At 36.9% G+C, this 19,388-nt stretch overlaps 1 protein-coding gene across 3 annotated transcripts in view; it reads left to right on the forward strand.

Annotated features, from left to right (window-relative positions):
• Positions 1-19,388, forward strand: part of FMN1 (formin 1) — a 136,661-nt gene that overhangs the window by 11,730 nt on the left and 105,543 nt on the right. For 2 of the 3 annotated variants that reach the window (XM_087921829.1, XM_087921828.1), the window contains exons 2-3: positions 1,407-3,288; positions 18,288-18,463. In XM_087921829.1, coding sequence (XP_087777955.1) covers positions 1,530-3,288; positions 18,288-18,463 — 1,935 coding nt within the window. In that variant the 5' untranslated portion in view covers positions 1,407-1,529. The remainder of the gene's footprint in view (positions 1-1,406; positions 3,289-18,287; positions 18,464-19,388) is intronic. The other variant, XM_087921830.1, reaches the window with a different exon arrangement.

Genomic DNA, 19,388 nt, shown 5'->3' on the forward strand with positions numbered 1-19,388 from the left:
CTTCTACCAGTAGCCCTCTAGATGTCTCTTGTTTCATTTAATCCTTTTCAGTTTTTTTTCTTATACCATAGAGCATGACAAGGTCTACGGATCAGGGGAGGTCATGGGCACAATCCTATCTAAAGCCTCATTCATCCTAAGTCTTGGCAGAACTGTGCAGCAGATCTTCAGTTATGATTCCTATCTCCCCGTGAAACCCATCAGAGTCCATCAGTTGTCCTGGGTGGACTGATCTAATAATTAAAATCAATTACAGATTTAATCATTGCCATTTATTTAAATAATTAATAGGTTAAAATTGCTCTACTTGATTTTCACTGTAGTATCAAGTAATCAGAAGGCTGTTCTGTAACCAAGTTACAATTTCTAAGAATATCATTTTCTATGTTGCTGAATTATAGAGAAGGATCTTGGCAGAAGAACTTAAACATACAAGCAAATTAATATGAAATGAATTTATTCCTTCAAGTCTCTCAATTCCAAGATATTTAAAAGTTTAAGGATATAAGGGTCTTGAATTTGATCCAGAAGTGAACTGGCAGAAGTGAAGACTTTGATATAAACCCACCTTGATATAACTGTACCAAGTCAACATTTGCACCCTCTAAAATGTTTGAGCAATTTTCAATGGCAGTCCAGTGTCTAAACATTACTGTAAATAATGTTGTTCCATTTGGTTCTGATGTTGCTAACTGTTGTTAACCACTACAAACTGAATCAGCATACAAATGTCATAAAAAAAAAAAAACATAGTAGCATGCTCCGTTGTATGCATGCCCTGATACATAATAGCCTGCTATAAAGATTGAAAATATATAGATAATAATGTCCTCAAGGTGCTTTTTCAAGAAACAACTGGACTTTCTTGTTTTTTATGAGCTGTGGTGGTGAAGTGGTTAGAGTGCAGTACTATAGGCTACTTCTGCTGCCTGCCGGCTGCCTGCCATTTAGCAGTTCAAATCTCACCAGGCTCAAGGTTGACTCAGCCTTCCATCCTTCTGAGGTGACTGAAATGAGGATCCAAATTATTGGGGGCAATATGCTGACTTGGTTAACCGCTTAGAGAGGGCTGTAAAGTCCTGTAAAGCAGCATGTAAGTCTAAGTGCTATTGCTATTGCTTGTTTTTTCTTTGAAGACATTTCTCATCCAAGAAGCTTCTTCCGTTCTGACAGGATAGTGGGGAATGGAAGGAGCTGAAGAATCTTCTTGGATGAGAAGTGAAACGTCTTCAAAGAAAAAACAAGGAAGTCCAGTTGCCACTTGAAAAAACATCTTTGGGACAACCATGATCTGGATGCTGAGAATCTCTACAGACTTACAGATATATAATGTAAAATTCTTAGTTCAAAACTATGAACTCACTTTTACTTTTTTACAGTCTCTTTTTTTCCCTTTCTTTCTGCAGGAAACATCACCGTGGAAGATTAGTCAGAAAGCCTCTTTTCTTTCTTTGCATCACATGATGTGTCATGCAAAATTAGAAATGTTGATCTCATAACTTTAATGCATGATTAATTAGGTAAGCATAATGGAAGGCACTCACACGGTCCTCCAGTTGCATAGACCCATTATGGAACTTTGCTATGTCAGTTTCTACCTTCCGAGGGGAAAAATCACAGGATTCACATATAAGGGCTGTGTAACTCTGGATAAATCCAGTAAATGTTTTCATAACTGCTATCAAGTGAAAGAAGACTCGGAAGTGGTTGGATCACAAGGGCAGAGCTGCGAACATATCGATGAAATCTTCTTTAAACAAACAACTACTGAAAATATTCTCACTGCCTTGTACAAGCTAAACGCTGAAAAAGACAGAATCTTGACAACTCTGCTCAGTTCAAGCCACATACTTGGAGTTAAAATGGGAAACCAGGATGGAAAACTACAAGAAGTTTCAGAACATTTGAAATGTAAAGAGGAGAAGCCAGATTGCAAGGATCAGTCAGACTCTTTTTCTGTATCCACACCAAAGTCTAGTCTGAAAAACAAAAAAAGAAGAAAATCTAGCAAACGAAGAGAGAGCATTGAGGAATTCATAAACAAGAATATTAAAAGGAAGATATCTGCAACTTTGGAGCCTCCGGCATTACACTACAAGGGAGCTTTATCTGGAAATGACAGATATCATTTTGATGATTCCTCCAGATTTTTCATGTGTTCTGATGAGAGAAAAGTGGAATACAAAAGTGAATTATCAGATGTGAATAAACCTCCAGAACTATCAAAGAGAAAACAGTGTTTACTTGAGGACTATCAGGTATTGGAATCCGATTCAGATCTCTCTGTTTCTTTCTCTGAATATGACAATGTTGTTTTGGGGCACTGTTTTTCACATTCCAGCCATAGTCTGTTAGATGAGATAGAGGGTACCTTTAAAGTGATTCAGCAGAGCAGCCCTTTGCCGAATACTTTCCAAGATAAGTTAGCATCTGAAGAGAGGTGTGATTATAGCCATATTGCAGGGATCTGCCAGGGTGCATCTGAAATTGGAGAGCCTTTGAAAAGACAAGACATAAAAGATACTGCAGGATACAGTCAGGTGTCTTATGCCACCAGTGAAGAAAGCAAAGTGTCAACTGGTTTAGGTGCTACCAGTGAGAAAGGTAATGAAGGAGTTCCTCAACAATCTAAAGCAGAACAAGATTATTCTTTTGAGGAAGCATGTAGCCCAGTGAAAGCAGTCAACAAAACCTTGCAGAAAGTTTTACAGATTGACAGATTAGACGAATCGGCCGAATGGAAGATGTTACAGTGTGCTACAAGCCCATCCAGTTGCTCACGTGAAAAAAGAGAAAAAAGAACTGCCCTGCCCCAGAAGAAGAAGAATCACTTGACCTTACACTTGCAGACACTGCCTGAGATGTGTCAGCAGAAAACTAACAATAAGCAGGAGGAGAAAAAAGCACCCTCTCCATCTTTAGTAGCTATTAGCAATGTTTTTAATCGGTCATATCCTCCATCCAATACACATACACAAATGTCTCCCCTGCCTTCTCCTTTATCCTCAAGTCCACCAAATGTGAAGCTACACCACCGAATACTTCCATTGACTGCTCTTGATGTTGAAAATGAATCTGTTGGCCATTGTGCTTCGAGACATTCTTCTTCAGATTTGTCACTGTGCAGGGACATGGAAGCACAGAGGCATCTCAAGGTTTCTGAAAGTGGAGATCCCAGCTTTTCTACAAGACAACAAGGACTATGTGGAGATACCAGTAAGGAGAACTCTGAAAGAAGCAGTCCTCGGGAAAAAAACAGTGTTCACTCTCCTCATCAACTGCTTTCAGGTTAGTCCAATTTTACTATAGCTTTAACACCAAGATGAAGCACATCTGCTCAGAACCTTTTTAGCATATTCTCCCAGATTAATTACCGCAGATGAGCAATTAAAAAACAAATGTGTTTCCTTAATAGTACAAGTGACATTCAGCTTATTTAAACTGTTGTAATTCTTTTTTTCCCCACATTTACTCAGTGAATTTTTCATTTGGGCTGCTATTTCATTTATGTATATATGAATGTATGTATATATAAATGTATATATATATATAAATGTATATTATGTATGTATATATATATATATATATATAGTTTTCTGAGGTTCTCATGGGTATTTGTATGTGGATCTTTGCTTGTTCGGGTTTTCTCCCGCGTAAGATTCGGAAGTATCTAGGCAACGTTTACGATGAAGTCTCATTCATCATCTTCAGGCTTGGAGAAAACTCCGAACAACCAAAGATCCATATATATATATATATATATATATATATATATATATATATATATATGGATCTTTGGTTATTCGGGTTTTTCTCCCACGTAAAATTGGAAGTATCTAGGCAATGTTTTGACGAAATCTCATTCGTCCTCTTCAGGCTTTTGTCTTCGGCTTTGTGCTTCTCGGAGTAATGTGAGCTTGCAGCTGCTTCTTCCTTTTAACTGCTAGTGGGGTGTGACTTGATTGGGTGGGGGCTTGGCTGTGTTCTGATTGGTTGGGGGGTTGTGTGTTCTCATTGGTTGGGGTTGGCTGTGTTCTGATTGGTTGGGGGTTGGCTGTGTTCTGATTGGCTGGGGGTGTGTTCTGTTCAGGTGGGGGCTTGGTTGTGCTCAGGTTAGTCTTAGCTGCTGGGGGATTTGATCTGGTGAGCTGTGAATCTGTTGTTTGGCTTTGCGTTCGTAGTTGTGCCACATCTTCATGGTAGGTGTCAGTTCGCTTCATGTATGGGTCGGAGGGGTTTGAAGCGGGTAGTGATGCAGCTGCAGTACGGCTTCTGGTCCGTGGTCGTGTATCATCATCTGTGTGGGTCTGAGTCTGCTTTCTACGTGGAGGTGTGGTGGTAGCATCTTGTGTGGCCCTCGTGGGTGTGGGTCTGGTGTCATTCTTCATGTTAGGTACTCGTTTGTTAGTGAGGGCAGGTTTCCAAATGGCAGGCGGGAGTATCATCTTGTTTATCCATGCTGTGTGGGCATTTTTCTATCTCTATGGCTTCTCTGATTATTCTGTTGTTGAAGTGTTCAGTTTTGGCGATAGTTCTGGTATTTTTAAAGTCAATCTCATGTCCTGTGGCTTTGAGGTGTTGGACCAGGGAAGAGGTCAGTTCTTTTTTGATTGAGTTCTTATGTTCTTCAATGCGTGCACTTATTCTTCTGTTGGTTTGTCCGATGTATGTGGTGGGCCAGGCGGTGCAAGGGATTTCATATACTCCTTGGTTTTCTAACTCGATTTTCTCTTTAGGGTTTCTTAGGATGGTGGATATTTTTCTGTTTGTGGAGAATGCTGTTTTAATGTTGTGTTTTTGGAGGATCTTGCTGATTTTGTCTGTAGTGCCTTTTATATATGGAAGGAGGGCTTTGCTGTTCTCTTGTTCTCTGTCTTGGATTTTGGTAGGGGTTTATTTTTGGATTAGGTGGGTAATCTTCTTTCTTTGGAATCCATTGGCTGTTAGTACGTTCGTGAGAGTGTGTAGTTCATTTTTTAGGTGTTGTTCATTGGCTACGGAATTGATCTGTGCTGGGTGGTGGTGTGAGTGTGCATGTAGATAGCGGTTTGTATGTGTTTTCTTCTGGTAGATGGTGTGTCCTAGGGAGCCATTGGATTTTTTGTATACTAAGACATCTAGGAAGGGAAGTTGATTGTTAGCTTCTGTTTCCATGGTGAATTGTATTTTGGGGTGTAGGCTGTTGAGGTGTGTGAGGAAGTTGTTCAGTTTTTCTTTCCCATGTGGCCAGATTATGAAGGTGTCATCTACATATCTGAGCCAGAGTTTAGGTTTGTGATCATATTTTTCTAGAGCTTGTGTTTCAAAGTGTTCCATGTAGAGGTTTGCAATGACTTACAGACAAACACAATACAGAAGCCTGATGATGGCAGATGAGATTCTGCCGAAACGTTGCTACAACTTTAAAAGCACAACTATAATGACGTGGAAAAATACCCGAACAAAGCTGAATAACATACATACATACATACATATTTCCATTTTACAAAACACAGAAAAATTGAACTATGAAAATGTTTTTAAAAGAAATGGATCCCCAACCAATTCTCAGCTCTATTTAAAATCAGTGTTGTTGATCATATAGTGCAGTGCTTAGGCAGACGTAGAGGGTAGAAGTTGTGCAAATAAAAGTGTTGTTCTCCAGTAGTAGCACTCTGAATTGTTTGTACATCATCTTTTTTCAACCTAACAGGTTCCAAATGTTCCTATATGTTGGTCAGGAGTTCTCAGACTTTTATTTGTTTAGCCATTCATTTGCTTATTTATTCATTCTATTTATATCCTGCCTTTCTGCTCTGGCATATATTTGCTATCTGAAATTATGTTAAAGCACTGGAAATTGTAAGTAATTATCTGAGCCGTCTAATTTAAAATGAGTGTTCTGGATATGTGTGCAATGCAGGGTAAGTTCCATTCTAATCAAGGAGGCAAGGGCATGAAAAAAGGGAAAGCTTTGATCTTGCAGACCTTGACACATGGATACACAAACACACCAGGTGGATGCGACTGAATGAGAAAATTGGCAGAAGTGTGATTGGCTGCTTGATATTGGGCTATGTTGGCCATTGTCAAAATCAATCTCTTTATAACCTTCACAAACTTGTCCTAGGTCTTTTCCTGAGTATGATTAGCTTCCTAATTTTGCTCTTAAGGTATGCTTTTTTATTTTTTTATTTTTCAACTTGTTTTTCTATAGATCACAATCAACATATGAAGAGTCATAAAATAATGTGAACTTATCAGTGTAAGAGCTAACATTAATAGGGCCATTTTACCTGTTAGTCAGCTTCTTCCTCTTTTGGCTGTCCTGTCTTGTGTCTTGTACAACTACTTGCTTGCTTGTGTACCCATTTAACCATTACTCTTTGGGGGATGAGCTTTGAGTCTCCTCTTCTTCTATCTCCTGCCTAGCTGTCATCTGGGTGTTCTTTAGATTTAATGCCTATACCTCATCATTGATCATTGTTGCATGAAGATTATGATCATTCATTCATGTTCTCACAACCAGATGAAGCATGTGAAGCATTGCAAACCCAAACCCTTTCTATCTGGATTTTCCAGATGGGTGCAGCTAAATCATATATATTCCTGGTCAAGAGCTGAGAAATAATTAGGAACTCACACAAATCACTTACCACCAACAATACACAGAGACTCGAGGAAATCCAAGTAGCAACAAAACTAATGACAAAGTACTTATGCTCTCTCTCACTCATGATGGTTCCATGGTTTCTCACACACACACATATAGAGAACATCATGTCCCAATTACTCACCTCCTTCTCAAATAGGCTACTAGACACTAGCTAGAAAGATGGAAGTTGGCAAGCCTAGATCCAGGACAACTGAAGAGAGGGCTAGCATCAAGACCCACCCATTTTATCCCCAAAATTCATCGTTTTGTTGATTTATAAGCCTGGTAGTTGACAGTGGGATTGGGAAGTGGGTTCTGTGTTCTCAGACCTAGCCTCCACTGTCTGCTTCAGGTGACCTCTCTCCTTTGCTTCCTCAACAACTTTTCTTTTTATCTACCTCCTCAAAGGGATTTCTTCAACAAGAGTCTTGGTTTTTCTTCTCTCAACTTACATTTGCTTCATTTTAGATTTTGATAGTTTCATCCTAGTCTCATATAACCATGTATAAAAGTTCAATGTCTGGTCTCCGAAGCACTCACTACTTTTATAGTTTTATTAATTAAGTGGATGGTGTTTACAGAAGAATCTTTCATAAAGTAGTGGAAATTAATTTGCCAAGAAAAGGGGCTATTTGAATGAGTGTGGAGGAAATGCTGCTCTGCTACTGAAGCTGGGCTCTGTTGCCTGCCACCCTGCCTTGGTCCAGCTAGCGTTTCACTCCTTTTGTTGTTGCTAGCATGTGAAACTGGATCTTTGATCTCCAAAGAAACAAGCTTAATCAAATGAAGTTCGTCACTTGTCTTGTGATAAGTTCCTATGTGATAGTCTTGGCATAATGAGTTTATAAAACAAAAAAGACCTTTTACTGGCTCTGTGGAAAGCAGACAGCTGATATGATGTCGGTTGATGTGTTCTGAACAAATCCTGTGAGGCAATGTCTCTGGTTTTAGTTTTCAACAAGATATCCTTAAGCAACAGTTGGCATTTTTCCCCCTATGTAAAAATGCCTTTCTGATAAAAGCCAATTATGGAAAGGAACAAAGGGAATGAAACTTGAGTAAAACTCAAATCTACAATTTTTCACATAATCACTAAAGAAGTTTATAAATATCCTTTTTGCATTGTTTGAATGTATAAAACATACTTTCGAGGATTGAGTACATTAATCAAAAAAAGCGTAAGAGAGCCAGTTAGCTCTAATAGTTAAGGTACCATGCTAGAAAATGGGGGACTCTGAGTTCTAGTGCCACCTTAGCTAGGAAAGCCAGCTGGGTAAATTTGAGCCAGTCACTCTTTTTCAGTTCAACCCGCCTCACAGGGTTGTTGGGGCGGAGGAATAAGAGGAGGAAAATGTGTTGGATATGTTCGCCACCTTGAGTTATTTGTCCAAATAATAAAGGTTGTCAAGGTTCCAAGTAATGTGTCCCCGGAATAAAAGTCCAAGGCATCCATCTTTCTTCAAAGTCTGTTTATTAGGAACATATCAAATTGTCATGGTCTTGGTACAATTCCAACTCTGGCCAGACTTCAAATTACATCCAGTAAAATGACACTTTCCCCCATAGTCACAATCTCTAATCAGTTCACAGTCCATCAGTCCAATGACTCCAAACTCCACCTTCCTCCAGCTGAAGGCACCATGTCATTCCCATGGGAAGGAATGCCACCTAGTCATAACATTCCCCCCTCTTCTCTACAACTCCCTTTCCTGCGGCTAGAATGTGGAGAACCTGAAGCATCATTAAATTCCTTTGCAGAAAAGCTAAAGAAAGCTAAGAAAAGAATAGACAGAAAAGAATAAACAACGGCTGCAATAAAATATGGCTACGCATATGTCAGCTTCAGGGTTGACCAAGGTTGGATACCAATAAATAAATACAATGTCATATAACTAATAAAATAGAACCTAAATTGACCTAAATTAATTCTAAATTAATGATGATACTATCTTAAACCAACTAGACTAAATTTCTGATACATTCTAAAACCATGAGTTCATTCAAAGATCCTGAGAAACAACTTCATGTAATAAATGTTTTGTTGAATGCTCCAAGAATTCAATTATGTCTTTGATAGGCAATGATGATCTGATAGAGTAGTTTAAAATCAGCAACATTTATAATGGGAGTCTTGATTGCTAGTCATTCTCAAGACCAAAGGCTGTATAAGAAAAGAAAGAATCCATGAAGCTTCAAATCGGGTCAAGAAAAACATCATATGAACTTGAATATTCTGCTTTTAGGCCTATATAGCCACAGGGTTTTAAAGACAGAACTAGACTCCAAAATAATCCAAGATTGTTTTACATTCACATTATGTTTTAATATAATTTTAAAATAGCTGCTTTCTAATTGTTAGAGCAGGTTCTTGGTGATGCTAATGTGATTTTGTCAATCCTTTAAAGAAGGGAATCACCACAATGACCAATGGAATTCTCATTTATTTGTTATTTATTATTATACTAACCAAATATTGAAAGCTTGACAGAGTTTCTCTTTCCTTGCTCCTATAAAAAAAGGAATCAAGACAAGTCAGTAGCCTTCTCACTCCCTATTTTATTTCATAAGCTGATGCATATTAACCATCTTCTAGGTAGAGATTTCACTTTTTAAAAAATTTACAGTAATACGAACTGGTTCTTGGTTTCCAGTGACAAAACATTCAGTTTCCTTTTAGAGTATATACACAGGAACCATGGCTTCTGCAGGAGGGAGTCAAAACAGTCAAGATGTATTTATTTATTTTATTTATTTATTTGATTTTTCAGTTGCTTACAATATAATAGGTATAAGTATAAGAATACAAGAAATAGATATGAATAAATGGGGATAATAGGACAGGGACAGTAGGCACGATTATGCACTTATGTACGCTCCTTACCCCCCTTAAGATGGCAGACAGAGCATCACAATCCAAATTCCACTGCTTTTATATGTGCACTGACGTTACAGGAACATACAAAATATGTTAAATGGAGATGCTGCATCTGTCATCTTGCTGATTTTGACCCCTTACCCTACCACATCAAAGGAGTAACATCAGAAAGCACTTTCCATTGTCATTTGTTTTTTAAAAAACAATTGCAAAAAAAGGAAGCTTGTAAATTAAAATGTCACAATAAAATATGATTGCATGGAAGAAGAGAAACAGATGTCTAATGCTGAAGAACAAAGGGAATATGTTTTCATTCATCTGCATTTATTTAAAATCATATTCAAACATTTGTTTAAATATTTTGATTAAGTTTAGGAAAATTTCTTTTGTGCAAAATTTCAGAGTGAAATAGTGCACACTTCTCTACTATTCATTAAAAAAGCTGGAACCTTTTTTTCATCTTCCTTATTAAGAGTTAAGGTGACTCCTAAAGGATCTCTTTTTTTTCAGGCTCACGGGCACTCTTGAATTAGAAGAGAAGTGCTAGCTCAGAAGCCCTTCCGACCAAGTTCTGCTTTGCATTGTATAGCGTGCAGTGTACATTTTTCATTTTCAAAGCCTAGGAAAAGCACTAGGAAAAGGAACAAAGTTAGGCTTTTTGTATTAATTATGTAAACCACAGGATTATCAGACTCCTCATGGATTCCTTGGGCTCTGTCTGTATTGAAGAACATCAAATATGTAGGATTGCAAATGTTCAAAAACAGTTTGTGCCATCTGGGTTCTTTAGTTCCACTAAAGGAAATTTTATGATCATATCCATACCCTGAAGTCAGTAGACCAGAATGTGTGGAACATACCCTGGAATAAAGTCTTTAAAAAGAAAAAGAAAATGGCTTCTAGTAGATGTGCGTAATATTGCATTTTTCAATGCTTAGATCTGTCTTTCTCCATCTCATGCCTATAGCCCTGTCTAAATATATTGGAATCATAGATGCACAATTCTTAACACAAATAGATAACACAAACTGAACCGATCAGTTCAGCACAGATTCAGATGTTTTCCAAATTAAAATTGATCATCAAATTATTTTTGAACTGTTTTGCTTTGATGTCACTTTGAATTACTAGTTTAGATTGCTATACAGAATACTCTAGATACTCATACTCTATGGTTTTCTGCTGAGTTTCTGTGATTGTTAGAGTTCCATGCATAGTACATTTACTATGCTGACAAATAAAACTTACATTTTTGTATCATTTCGGTGAAAGATTTACTGAGGTGAATGTTTGGTATTACGATAGATTTTTTTTTAGTCCTTGAACTTCCAGTGGTGACCACTATGCTTCTCTTGGGTGTAATAATATAATAGCTAGCTCATGGAGAGCATGAACTAAGTGACAAAACTATTTGAAGAGGTCAGAACAAGCTGATTTGGCAGAAGGTTAATTTAAAATTTTAGAAGGTGATTTAGTTGTGCCATAATTTGCTAATGACTATAATTGTGAATAAATGTGAAACATTGTTCTTCAGTGTTCTGGAGAAGCAACCGTGACCGTTTCTTCATTGGGACAATGACTAATGGCAGTCGCTGTAGAATAATGGAGATAAGGATGAAGGATCCTGTAAGGCACAGACCTTCCTTATTCCAATTTTTTTCTCTATTTCATCCCATCTATTAGGGCATGTTGGAGTGATATAAACAACTGTGAAGCATTGTGATGCAAGCTGTGCCTCTTTTATACATGCATAGTGATGTTGCCTGCAGAGCTCTGGTAGTGATGCTATAACTATGCTTTCATTATTTTTGGGATATTGTTGAATGAAAATATTGTATGATAACAATCAAGTGGATGATCTAATCTACTCCCAACTCCTCCCCAGTATTTTGCCTCATTGTAATTTCCTTTAATCTGTTAATACTATATAAATAATCATAACTTCAGTTGTTTGAAAACAGTTGGGATGGGTCAGATAAACAGATAACAGATAATTAGAGTTGGAAAGGACCTTGTAGGTCATCTAGTCCAACCCCCCCGCCCAAGCGGGAGACCCTACACCATTTCTGACAAATGACAGTCTAATCTCTTCTTGAAAGTCTCAAGTGATGGTGCTCCCACAACTTCCTAGATCAGATTGCAAAAAAAACCAGGGCATTCTTTAATATACAAAACAGTTTTCAATATTCAGGGGCTTCCCTCTATCTATACACAACTAAAACTCTCCTATTTGTCACTTTCAATTAGGCAAAACATGGGACAACAACTTTTGAATAAAAGTACCTCAAATGGGCTAATTTAAAGAATGTGTCCAAAATCCAGGACCTATTATTCCTATTGGACTGAAATTTGGCAAAGATATGGCTGCTTCATTTTTCTATGTCCTATCATACAGATTCTTCAAAAAAAAATCAATATAAAAAAAAAATATCCAGGTCCTTTTCTTGGTCTATCGTTTGTATTTCCCTTTTGAATTTGAATTTTTTAAAAAACATAAGCCAATTTCTCTTCTAGATCTAGTAAAGAATCTTTTTCCAAGTCATTCTTTTGGCCTATCATTTATAAATCCATTTTTGATACCATCTCTATCCTGCCTGATAAATGTTGTTCTCTTTGCCATTTCTTCAATAATGTATTTTGAACATAGTCTATCTATTGAAGCAAACATCTTTATTAACATTGTTGATATTGTGGCTATTAATTTCAGAGCCCATTCTTTAAAAATCTCCTTCAATATTTTCATTGTTGTAACTTTTGCATCGTTTTGGAGGGTTGGGTTTTTTCCTCTGTCTAGACCCCTCTGGTGTCCAGTTTTTTAAATCATGAAGTTACATATCTGTTTTGTCTTACAAAATCAAAACCAGATCTATTTTCCTGAGAAGCTGTTTGTTCTTTATAATTAATTCCAAAATCTTCTTATAAATGTTCCAATATTCCAAGTACATCTGGACCCTTGGTCCATTTATAGCTTTCTAAAATAAAAATCTTAGCTTTCTGCTATTTATTTCAGATTTTTTAAATTCATAGGATTATAATTAATGTTTTCTTTCATTCAGGATTAAAGGCACTCTCAAAGGGCATTTTCAAACTTGTCACTCTAATAGCTTAGAAGTAGTTAATGAACAATTTCCTAAAGCAATTAGCAAGTGAAGGTTAGCAAAGTTAGTGCCCTTTAAAGGGTTCCAAACATGGTTAGGAACAAAATGGCTATTCCCATCATCTCTAGTACTCAAATCTATGGGAAACTACTGTCCTGCAATCTCCTTGGGTGGAGTAGCCATCCAGGACACACGGAGGCACTCTCCAAACCTCTCCTTACCTATAGATATTCCCAAAAAACAGGGTACTTACTATCTCTTCATTCGTTGCCACTTTTGCAGAAATGTCTTCAGTCTGTCATTCAGGAATCCATCAAACTATACTTTAGTCATTTAGAGGGAATAGCTCATGATACCTTATTTTTATGGTGGCTGTATCTTTAAATAATTTCTGGAGTTAATCTATTTATTTGTCAGTAACAACTGACCAGGGGTGGGATTCTACTGGTTTGGACGGGTTGTATAGAACCGGTTGTTATGATTCTGCACACTTCCGAGAACTGGCAAATCATATCCCTGGTGGGCCTTGCCCCTCTCTGCCCACCCTTCCCCTCCCCATCTAGTCAGTCCTTATCATGCATGTGCGACATCGTGCACATGCCCGACATCGCTGACTGTGTTCTCCCCTGCCCAGTCACTCCTTACGGTATTTCTTCTTTTCCCCCTTGCGATGATCAGCTGTTCTGATGATCAGCTGTGCCGGGATCCCCCTTGGTGTCTTACTGCTTTGCCCAGGAAGCTTCCCCGAGGCCCAAAAGGCAAAAAGGGCATGTGGGGGGTGCTGCCCCCCCACACTCCCTATTTTGCTTTCCTGGACCCCAAGGAAACTTCCTGGGAGCAAAAAGGTCCCCGAGGAGGCTTGCCTGAGACCCAGGAGGCCAAAAAATTGAGCAGGAGAGTGATGTGTGTTGCCCCTTGCTCCATTTTTTGCCCCAGGGAAGCCTTCTGGGGGCAAAAATACCTCCCCTGCTCCAGGCCCAGAAGGCCCAGGAGGCAAAAAAAACCAGAGGGAGGAATGCTGCTGAAAAAAAGTCACGCCCACCCAGTCACATGGCCACATTCACCTATCCACGCCCACAGAACCAGTTGTTAAAAAATTTGAATCCCACCCCTGCCACTGACTATATTTCTAATAATAACCATCTATAGCAGGACTGCCAAACTCGCACTGTCATGTGATGTATCACAATTTTTTTACCCTCACTAAACCGGGCATGGATGAGGCCTGCATGTAACACATCTGTCCCATGGGCCGCAAGTTTGACGACCCTGAGAATTCTGTGCTACAGTCAATATCAATAAAGTACATTTTCCTTTCAGTTTCTAGAAAAACATTCTGTTGAGTTTTTTTTCAGTAATCATCTAACTATTTTATTATATGCACAATCATATGACCCAAAGAATCACAGATGTTCATCTCTCAAATATACAAGAAAAGTTTGCTTCCTGTAGCATCATGCATATTTCAAACTGCTAGTGATAGGTTGTCAGAAAGATGGAAAAAAAAAAACCTTCTTTGGTTTCAAGTGGGAGAGGAAACATATTTAATTGTAACACTTACTTTTACCAGAACTTTATCTCATACATTGTTTTTAATGCTTATTCATACATTGAACAGTGTTGTTTTTACCACTTTTCCTACTCAAGCACAAATCTTTCACAAAATGCCGTCTGCCTAATCCTTCTTCTCTGTTAGTGAAATTCATAGAATCCATACATCTCTTATGTTGACAGATTTTGTGATTCTAAACATGACATTATGTTTTTCTGTGTTGATATTGCCTTTTACGCATGACATTGTTGCACCCTTCAAACTGTAGAGGGCACCAGATCTTTTTTTTTTAAGTCTTAGGATGATAACCTACCTTGTTTTTTTTCTTTTTAATGACATTTTAATGACAGAGAAAAAATAGAAACTAAAATCAAGCAGGGCTGAAGCATATTTTTTTTTTGTCTGAAAATTCAGCCTTTGGTATAGCTGGTCAAAGTCTAGGAAAATATTTCATTAGAAGATACTGAAATTGTACATAGGAGCAGCTATGTCTGCCTTTTCTTAAATTGCAGCAAAATACAATTATTTTAAAGCATGTGAAAAATTCTGCTGAATCAGCTCAAAGGCTTCTCTAGTTTAGCATTTCTTCCCTTAATGGACAACCACATGCCCATGAGAAATCCACAAGAAGGACACTGGGAACTTATTGCAGGTGGGTGCTTCATGCATATGCTTAAATCAGTTCATGCTGTCCTTAAGCCACGTGTCACAAATGATGCTATGTACTAATTGAGTTCAGTGCTGATTCAAGGAAAATGTTTCCTTTGCTATTGGTAGCCACATCAGCTGTTTATCTGGGGCCATATAGTAAAAGCATCACAACAGATCAATGAACAATGAGATGGATTCCAAAATCAAATGACTGCAGTGAATAGGCTTGGGAAACAGCATCTAGAAATTGACCAAAGCTATGTTATCGTTAATGCTCAGTTGAGATTTTTATCCCTGGTTTATTGAACAAGTTTATTGCTGAATTGTATATTATGCTAAGCCAAAAATCAAGCAAACACTCTGTGGCATAACATTATGTAAGTAATGTTTATATTTGGAGTACTAAATTATATATTAAATATTCAAGAGTAACTTGAATAACACTTGTAATCAACTGTACACTTTTTGCATTTACAATTATTGCTTTTTCTTAATTTTTGCCAAAAAGGTCTTCACCGTGGTCACTTTTTCACTATTGTATTGTTTAAAAACTACCATATGAAATATTGAATTAATATATAATTCTGATGAATAGCAGTTGTAAAAATATTGTATTTGAAACATAACTAAATTATATTATCAAGAAAGTAACTTTTCTGATTCTATTGAATTCAGTTGTTTATGCTACAGGTCAGTAACATCTTATGGTAAGCCTCTGATTGTATATTTACTGGTGGCTGTTGACATTCTGAAGAACTGTCCTACATGTATGTATGTTTCAAGATATTGTATCAATTGTTAGGTATGGTATGGAAAATTCCTATGAGTGAAGCAAATTTTAAACTAAATGCTATATGTCTCTTCTGTGAAAATTGTAGATAGCAAATCTCCAAATTTTGGAGTTGCACAGCAAAGATGGTGTACCAGAAATTAAACATTGTATTGTAGTTGTATTGGCTAAATAAACACATACTTGATTTATAAAAGTAAGCCATAAACAGTAGTGTGGAAAGAAGAAGAATATCATGTCTTTTGGATTTACCTTAACTTCAATGTATTGTGAAAAGTCCTTCTGGTAAGCTTAATTGTATACCGTATATAGATATATATAGATTCATTCAAAAGTCCTGCTGGTTATGAAGTAGACAAAATGTTTTATCATATTTGTGTATGATACATGTGTTATTTAGATCAGACAAAATGAACCTAATACTCACCTGGTGTTTCAGGTCATAACTGTACAATCCCTTGCCAATCCCAAGCTTGATCAGAAGTGATCTGAAGTGTTATCAGATTGTTCACCTCATATTTAGATTATAATTTAACATATATACTTACATCAATCAATCATTTCAATGTATTTTATAAATGCTTGGCCACCTTTATGCAGGTTTTGTTATGACTGGCAGGCAAAACTATAAGTATACATATAAATATATACAGTATATTTAGATAACTTATTTTAAAATTTCACAAAATCATTATGTTTTATGAATAGAACAAATTTCAACCAAATACTTTTAGCAGAATTCTGGTAAGCATTTGTAAAAAAAATCTTCAGGAAGATGCAGGTAGTGCATATACCAAAACTGAACGATCTTTCATTCCTTGGTAGATAACAAAAATTTTGATTTTATAGAATCACTGAACTGGAAGGAATTTTGAAAATCTTCTAGTCCCCTGCTCAAAGCAGGAGACCTTTTATCATCCTGAACAAATGTCTATTCTATCAAATGTCTATTCAGTCTATTCTTGAAAACCTCCAGACCCTTTCCTTCCTTCCTTCCTTCCTTCCTTCCTTCCTTCCTTCCTTCCTTCCTTCCTTCCTTCCTTCCTTCCTTCCTTCCTTCCTTCCTTCTATTTTTGCCATTAAGTCAATATTAATTCCTGGCAACCGCCAGAATTAATCCCTGCAGTTTTCTTGGCAAAGTTACCGAAGTGGTTTGCCACTGCCTGCTTCCCAGAAGAATTGCCTGCTTCCGGCTGAGAGGGTATGACTACCCTAAGATCACACTGCTGGTTTTATGCCTAAGGCAGAACTAGAACTCATGGTTTCCCAGTTTCTAGCCTAGTTCCTTAATCACTATATTCTTCAGTGACAAACAAATGAAGTGAATGAAACACACATTTTAAAGCTTATGTGCATAATAATGAAAATGCCTTTGAAATCAGAGGCCATGTTAAGGATATGATATGAAACTTCTGGGTCAAAGTTACAAATCTTTATCAAGCTAATATGTTATTTCATCTTCATTGCACAATTCTGCCATTAAGTTTTGGCTTACCAGTCAAAATGTCAAATAGAAAAGTGAGTTGTGTTAATATTAAATCTTGCAATAAACTAAAGGTGCTTTTCTACTGAATTACATTAATAAGGTAGTGTGAGTACTTGAATTGAATCTAATTTTTAACGTGTGTGTTTTTTATCATACAATCTGAGAATTAGGAATTGAAGGATAATCCTATACACTTAAAGGGCATGCAATAGGCAAGGGATGTCCATATGTCACAGTACCTATGAATAGTTAAGGAAAGTCCATTCCACAAAGTATCAAGATTTCCCAATAAATATGAAAATACAGCTTCTGATTTCTGTCTGCCTGTCATGTTGCCCTTCTTCACAATAAACAGTTAGAGGGGCAACATCATTTTAATGATCCAGTCCCTAGTTACCTAAGCAAAAGAACTGTACACACGAATAAGCTGAATTACAGCTCTCAAGCCACATACATAAGTGTCCGTTGCTCATAATATTAGTAGGCGGGATCAGGGAATCCATCTGTTGGCTGGTAGCAGGGACAGGATCCCTGTCATGAATGAAAAGCTATCACATTGCCTCATTCAAGTGTGTGCGGAAAATAAATTTAGAATGCAGAGCCAAGCAGATCTATTTTTCCACATTATTTAAATAAATATGCGGCCTTGGTTAAGATCACCATCCCAAAGAATGACAATTCTGTTCTGAGAAGGGTAGAAAATACTAGAAACAGGTCCATCCATTTTTCACATACTTCTCCTTAAGAATCCTCAATGTTTATGAATTAAAAAAAAACCTTTCCGCATATGGGAAAAAACCTGCAGTATGGCCAATGCCATTCTTCCTATGGCGGCCTATTTGTCTGAAGAGACAAAGTGGGTTTTGAGGTATCTCTTCAGATACATCCCTATGTTTGAAATAGCTCACTGCTTCCTGTCAATGCCTACTGTGTGGTTTTAATTCTTTACTCCATGTTCAGAGAATGAAATCACGGCTGAGTCTTAGCTGTGTATTCAGGATGTCCTCATTTGTAAATGGGGGAGAATGTTGGTTCTTAAATAAAATAGCAATAGTGCTTTGTAAAACTGTCAAGTTGAGAAAAAGTAAATTTTATGTTGTTGGAACAGCTATTTCCTAATGACCTGCAGTTTATTTATTTATTTATTTTTGCAGTTGGAGATAATTTTCTTTCTTCTTCATTATTTGTTAAAACCATATAGGTTTTCCAATAGAAACTGCTTGGAAGAAAAACTCAGAACAGGCAGTTAAGACACCTCTCACATATAGAGATGATGATGCCTGGGTTTTAGCTTGCAGGTTGAGGCAATCTGATCCTTCTGTCTATTTCACTGAACCAGAAAGAGTGGACAGAAATCTATTACATCTTGACTTAAATGTGAGTACCTTTATAAAATACTTTATTGCTATTGTTTATTTATGCTGTTATAGGGGTTGGTTCTCCATAGTTAGGCAATTATTTTTTCATTTGCTAATATAAAATTTATTTATTGCATTTATTGCTTTTGCATTCTTCCATCAGCATGATTAATTGTGCTGAATCAGTAACTGTTGGTTGAAAATATTTATTATTTAAACTAACTGCTAAATCTATACCTCTAATTATATCAAATATGAACTTCCCAACAGCTGGATAATCATGGAGCCTTGGCAAGTTCTTATTAATGGTGGAGAAGAATTTCGCAAAATTATTTTAGAAAAAAGGTGGCACATTCTCCTCCTCCTTTCCAAATTAGCTGAAAGAAACCCTTAAAGGTAATATTATATAAAAGCATTGAACTGTCATTCTTCCTCTGAAATAACAACCATGTGAAGGAGACAAGCAACAATAGAGAGGCCATACCCTTCTTTATTCATATAATTAGTATCAGGAGTTTCACATTGGATGTAACCTAAACATTGTAGATTGTAATAAATAAAAACAAATATCCAAACAATGTAACAAATTATGAAACCAAGTAACAATGTAACAAAGTACTATATAGCAGGATACCTTAGAAATATTTCAGGTTTTTTTTCAAATAATTGTTTTTACATTACTTCTATATTTACTTACATTTGAACAGACTTTATTTTTTAAAACAGAAGTCCACTTATGTTTGCAAAACTTCAAAAAGAGCAGGGATGGAGGTTTTCTGTCTCTTAATTATAGCAGGGGAAACTTTCCTTCTGTTTTAAGAACCCCGTAAGTAGTTGCAAGTATTCCTAAACTTACAACCATTCATTTAGTGTCCATTTGATGTTACAACAGCACTGAAAAAAAGTGATTTTGACCAGTTTTCATACTTAACAACTGCTGCAGC

The sequence above is a fragment of the Pseudonaja textilis genome, chromosome 1 (genome assembly GCF_049901715.1).
Source record: "Pseudonaja textilis isolate UNSWEBS1 chromosome 1, rPseTex1.2, whole genome shotgun sequence".
Taxonomy (NCBI): Eukaryota; Metazoa; Chordata; class Lepidosauria; order Squamata; family Elapidae; genus Pseudonaja; species Pseudonaja textilis.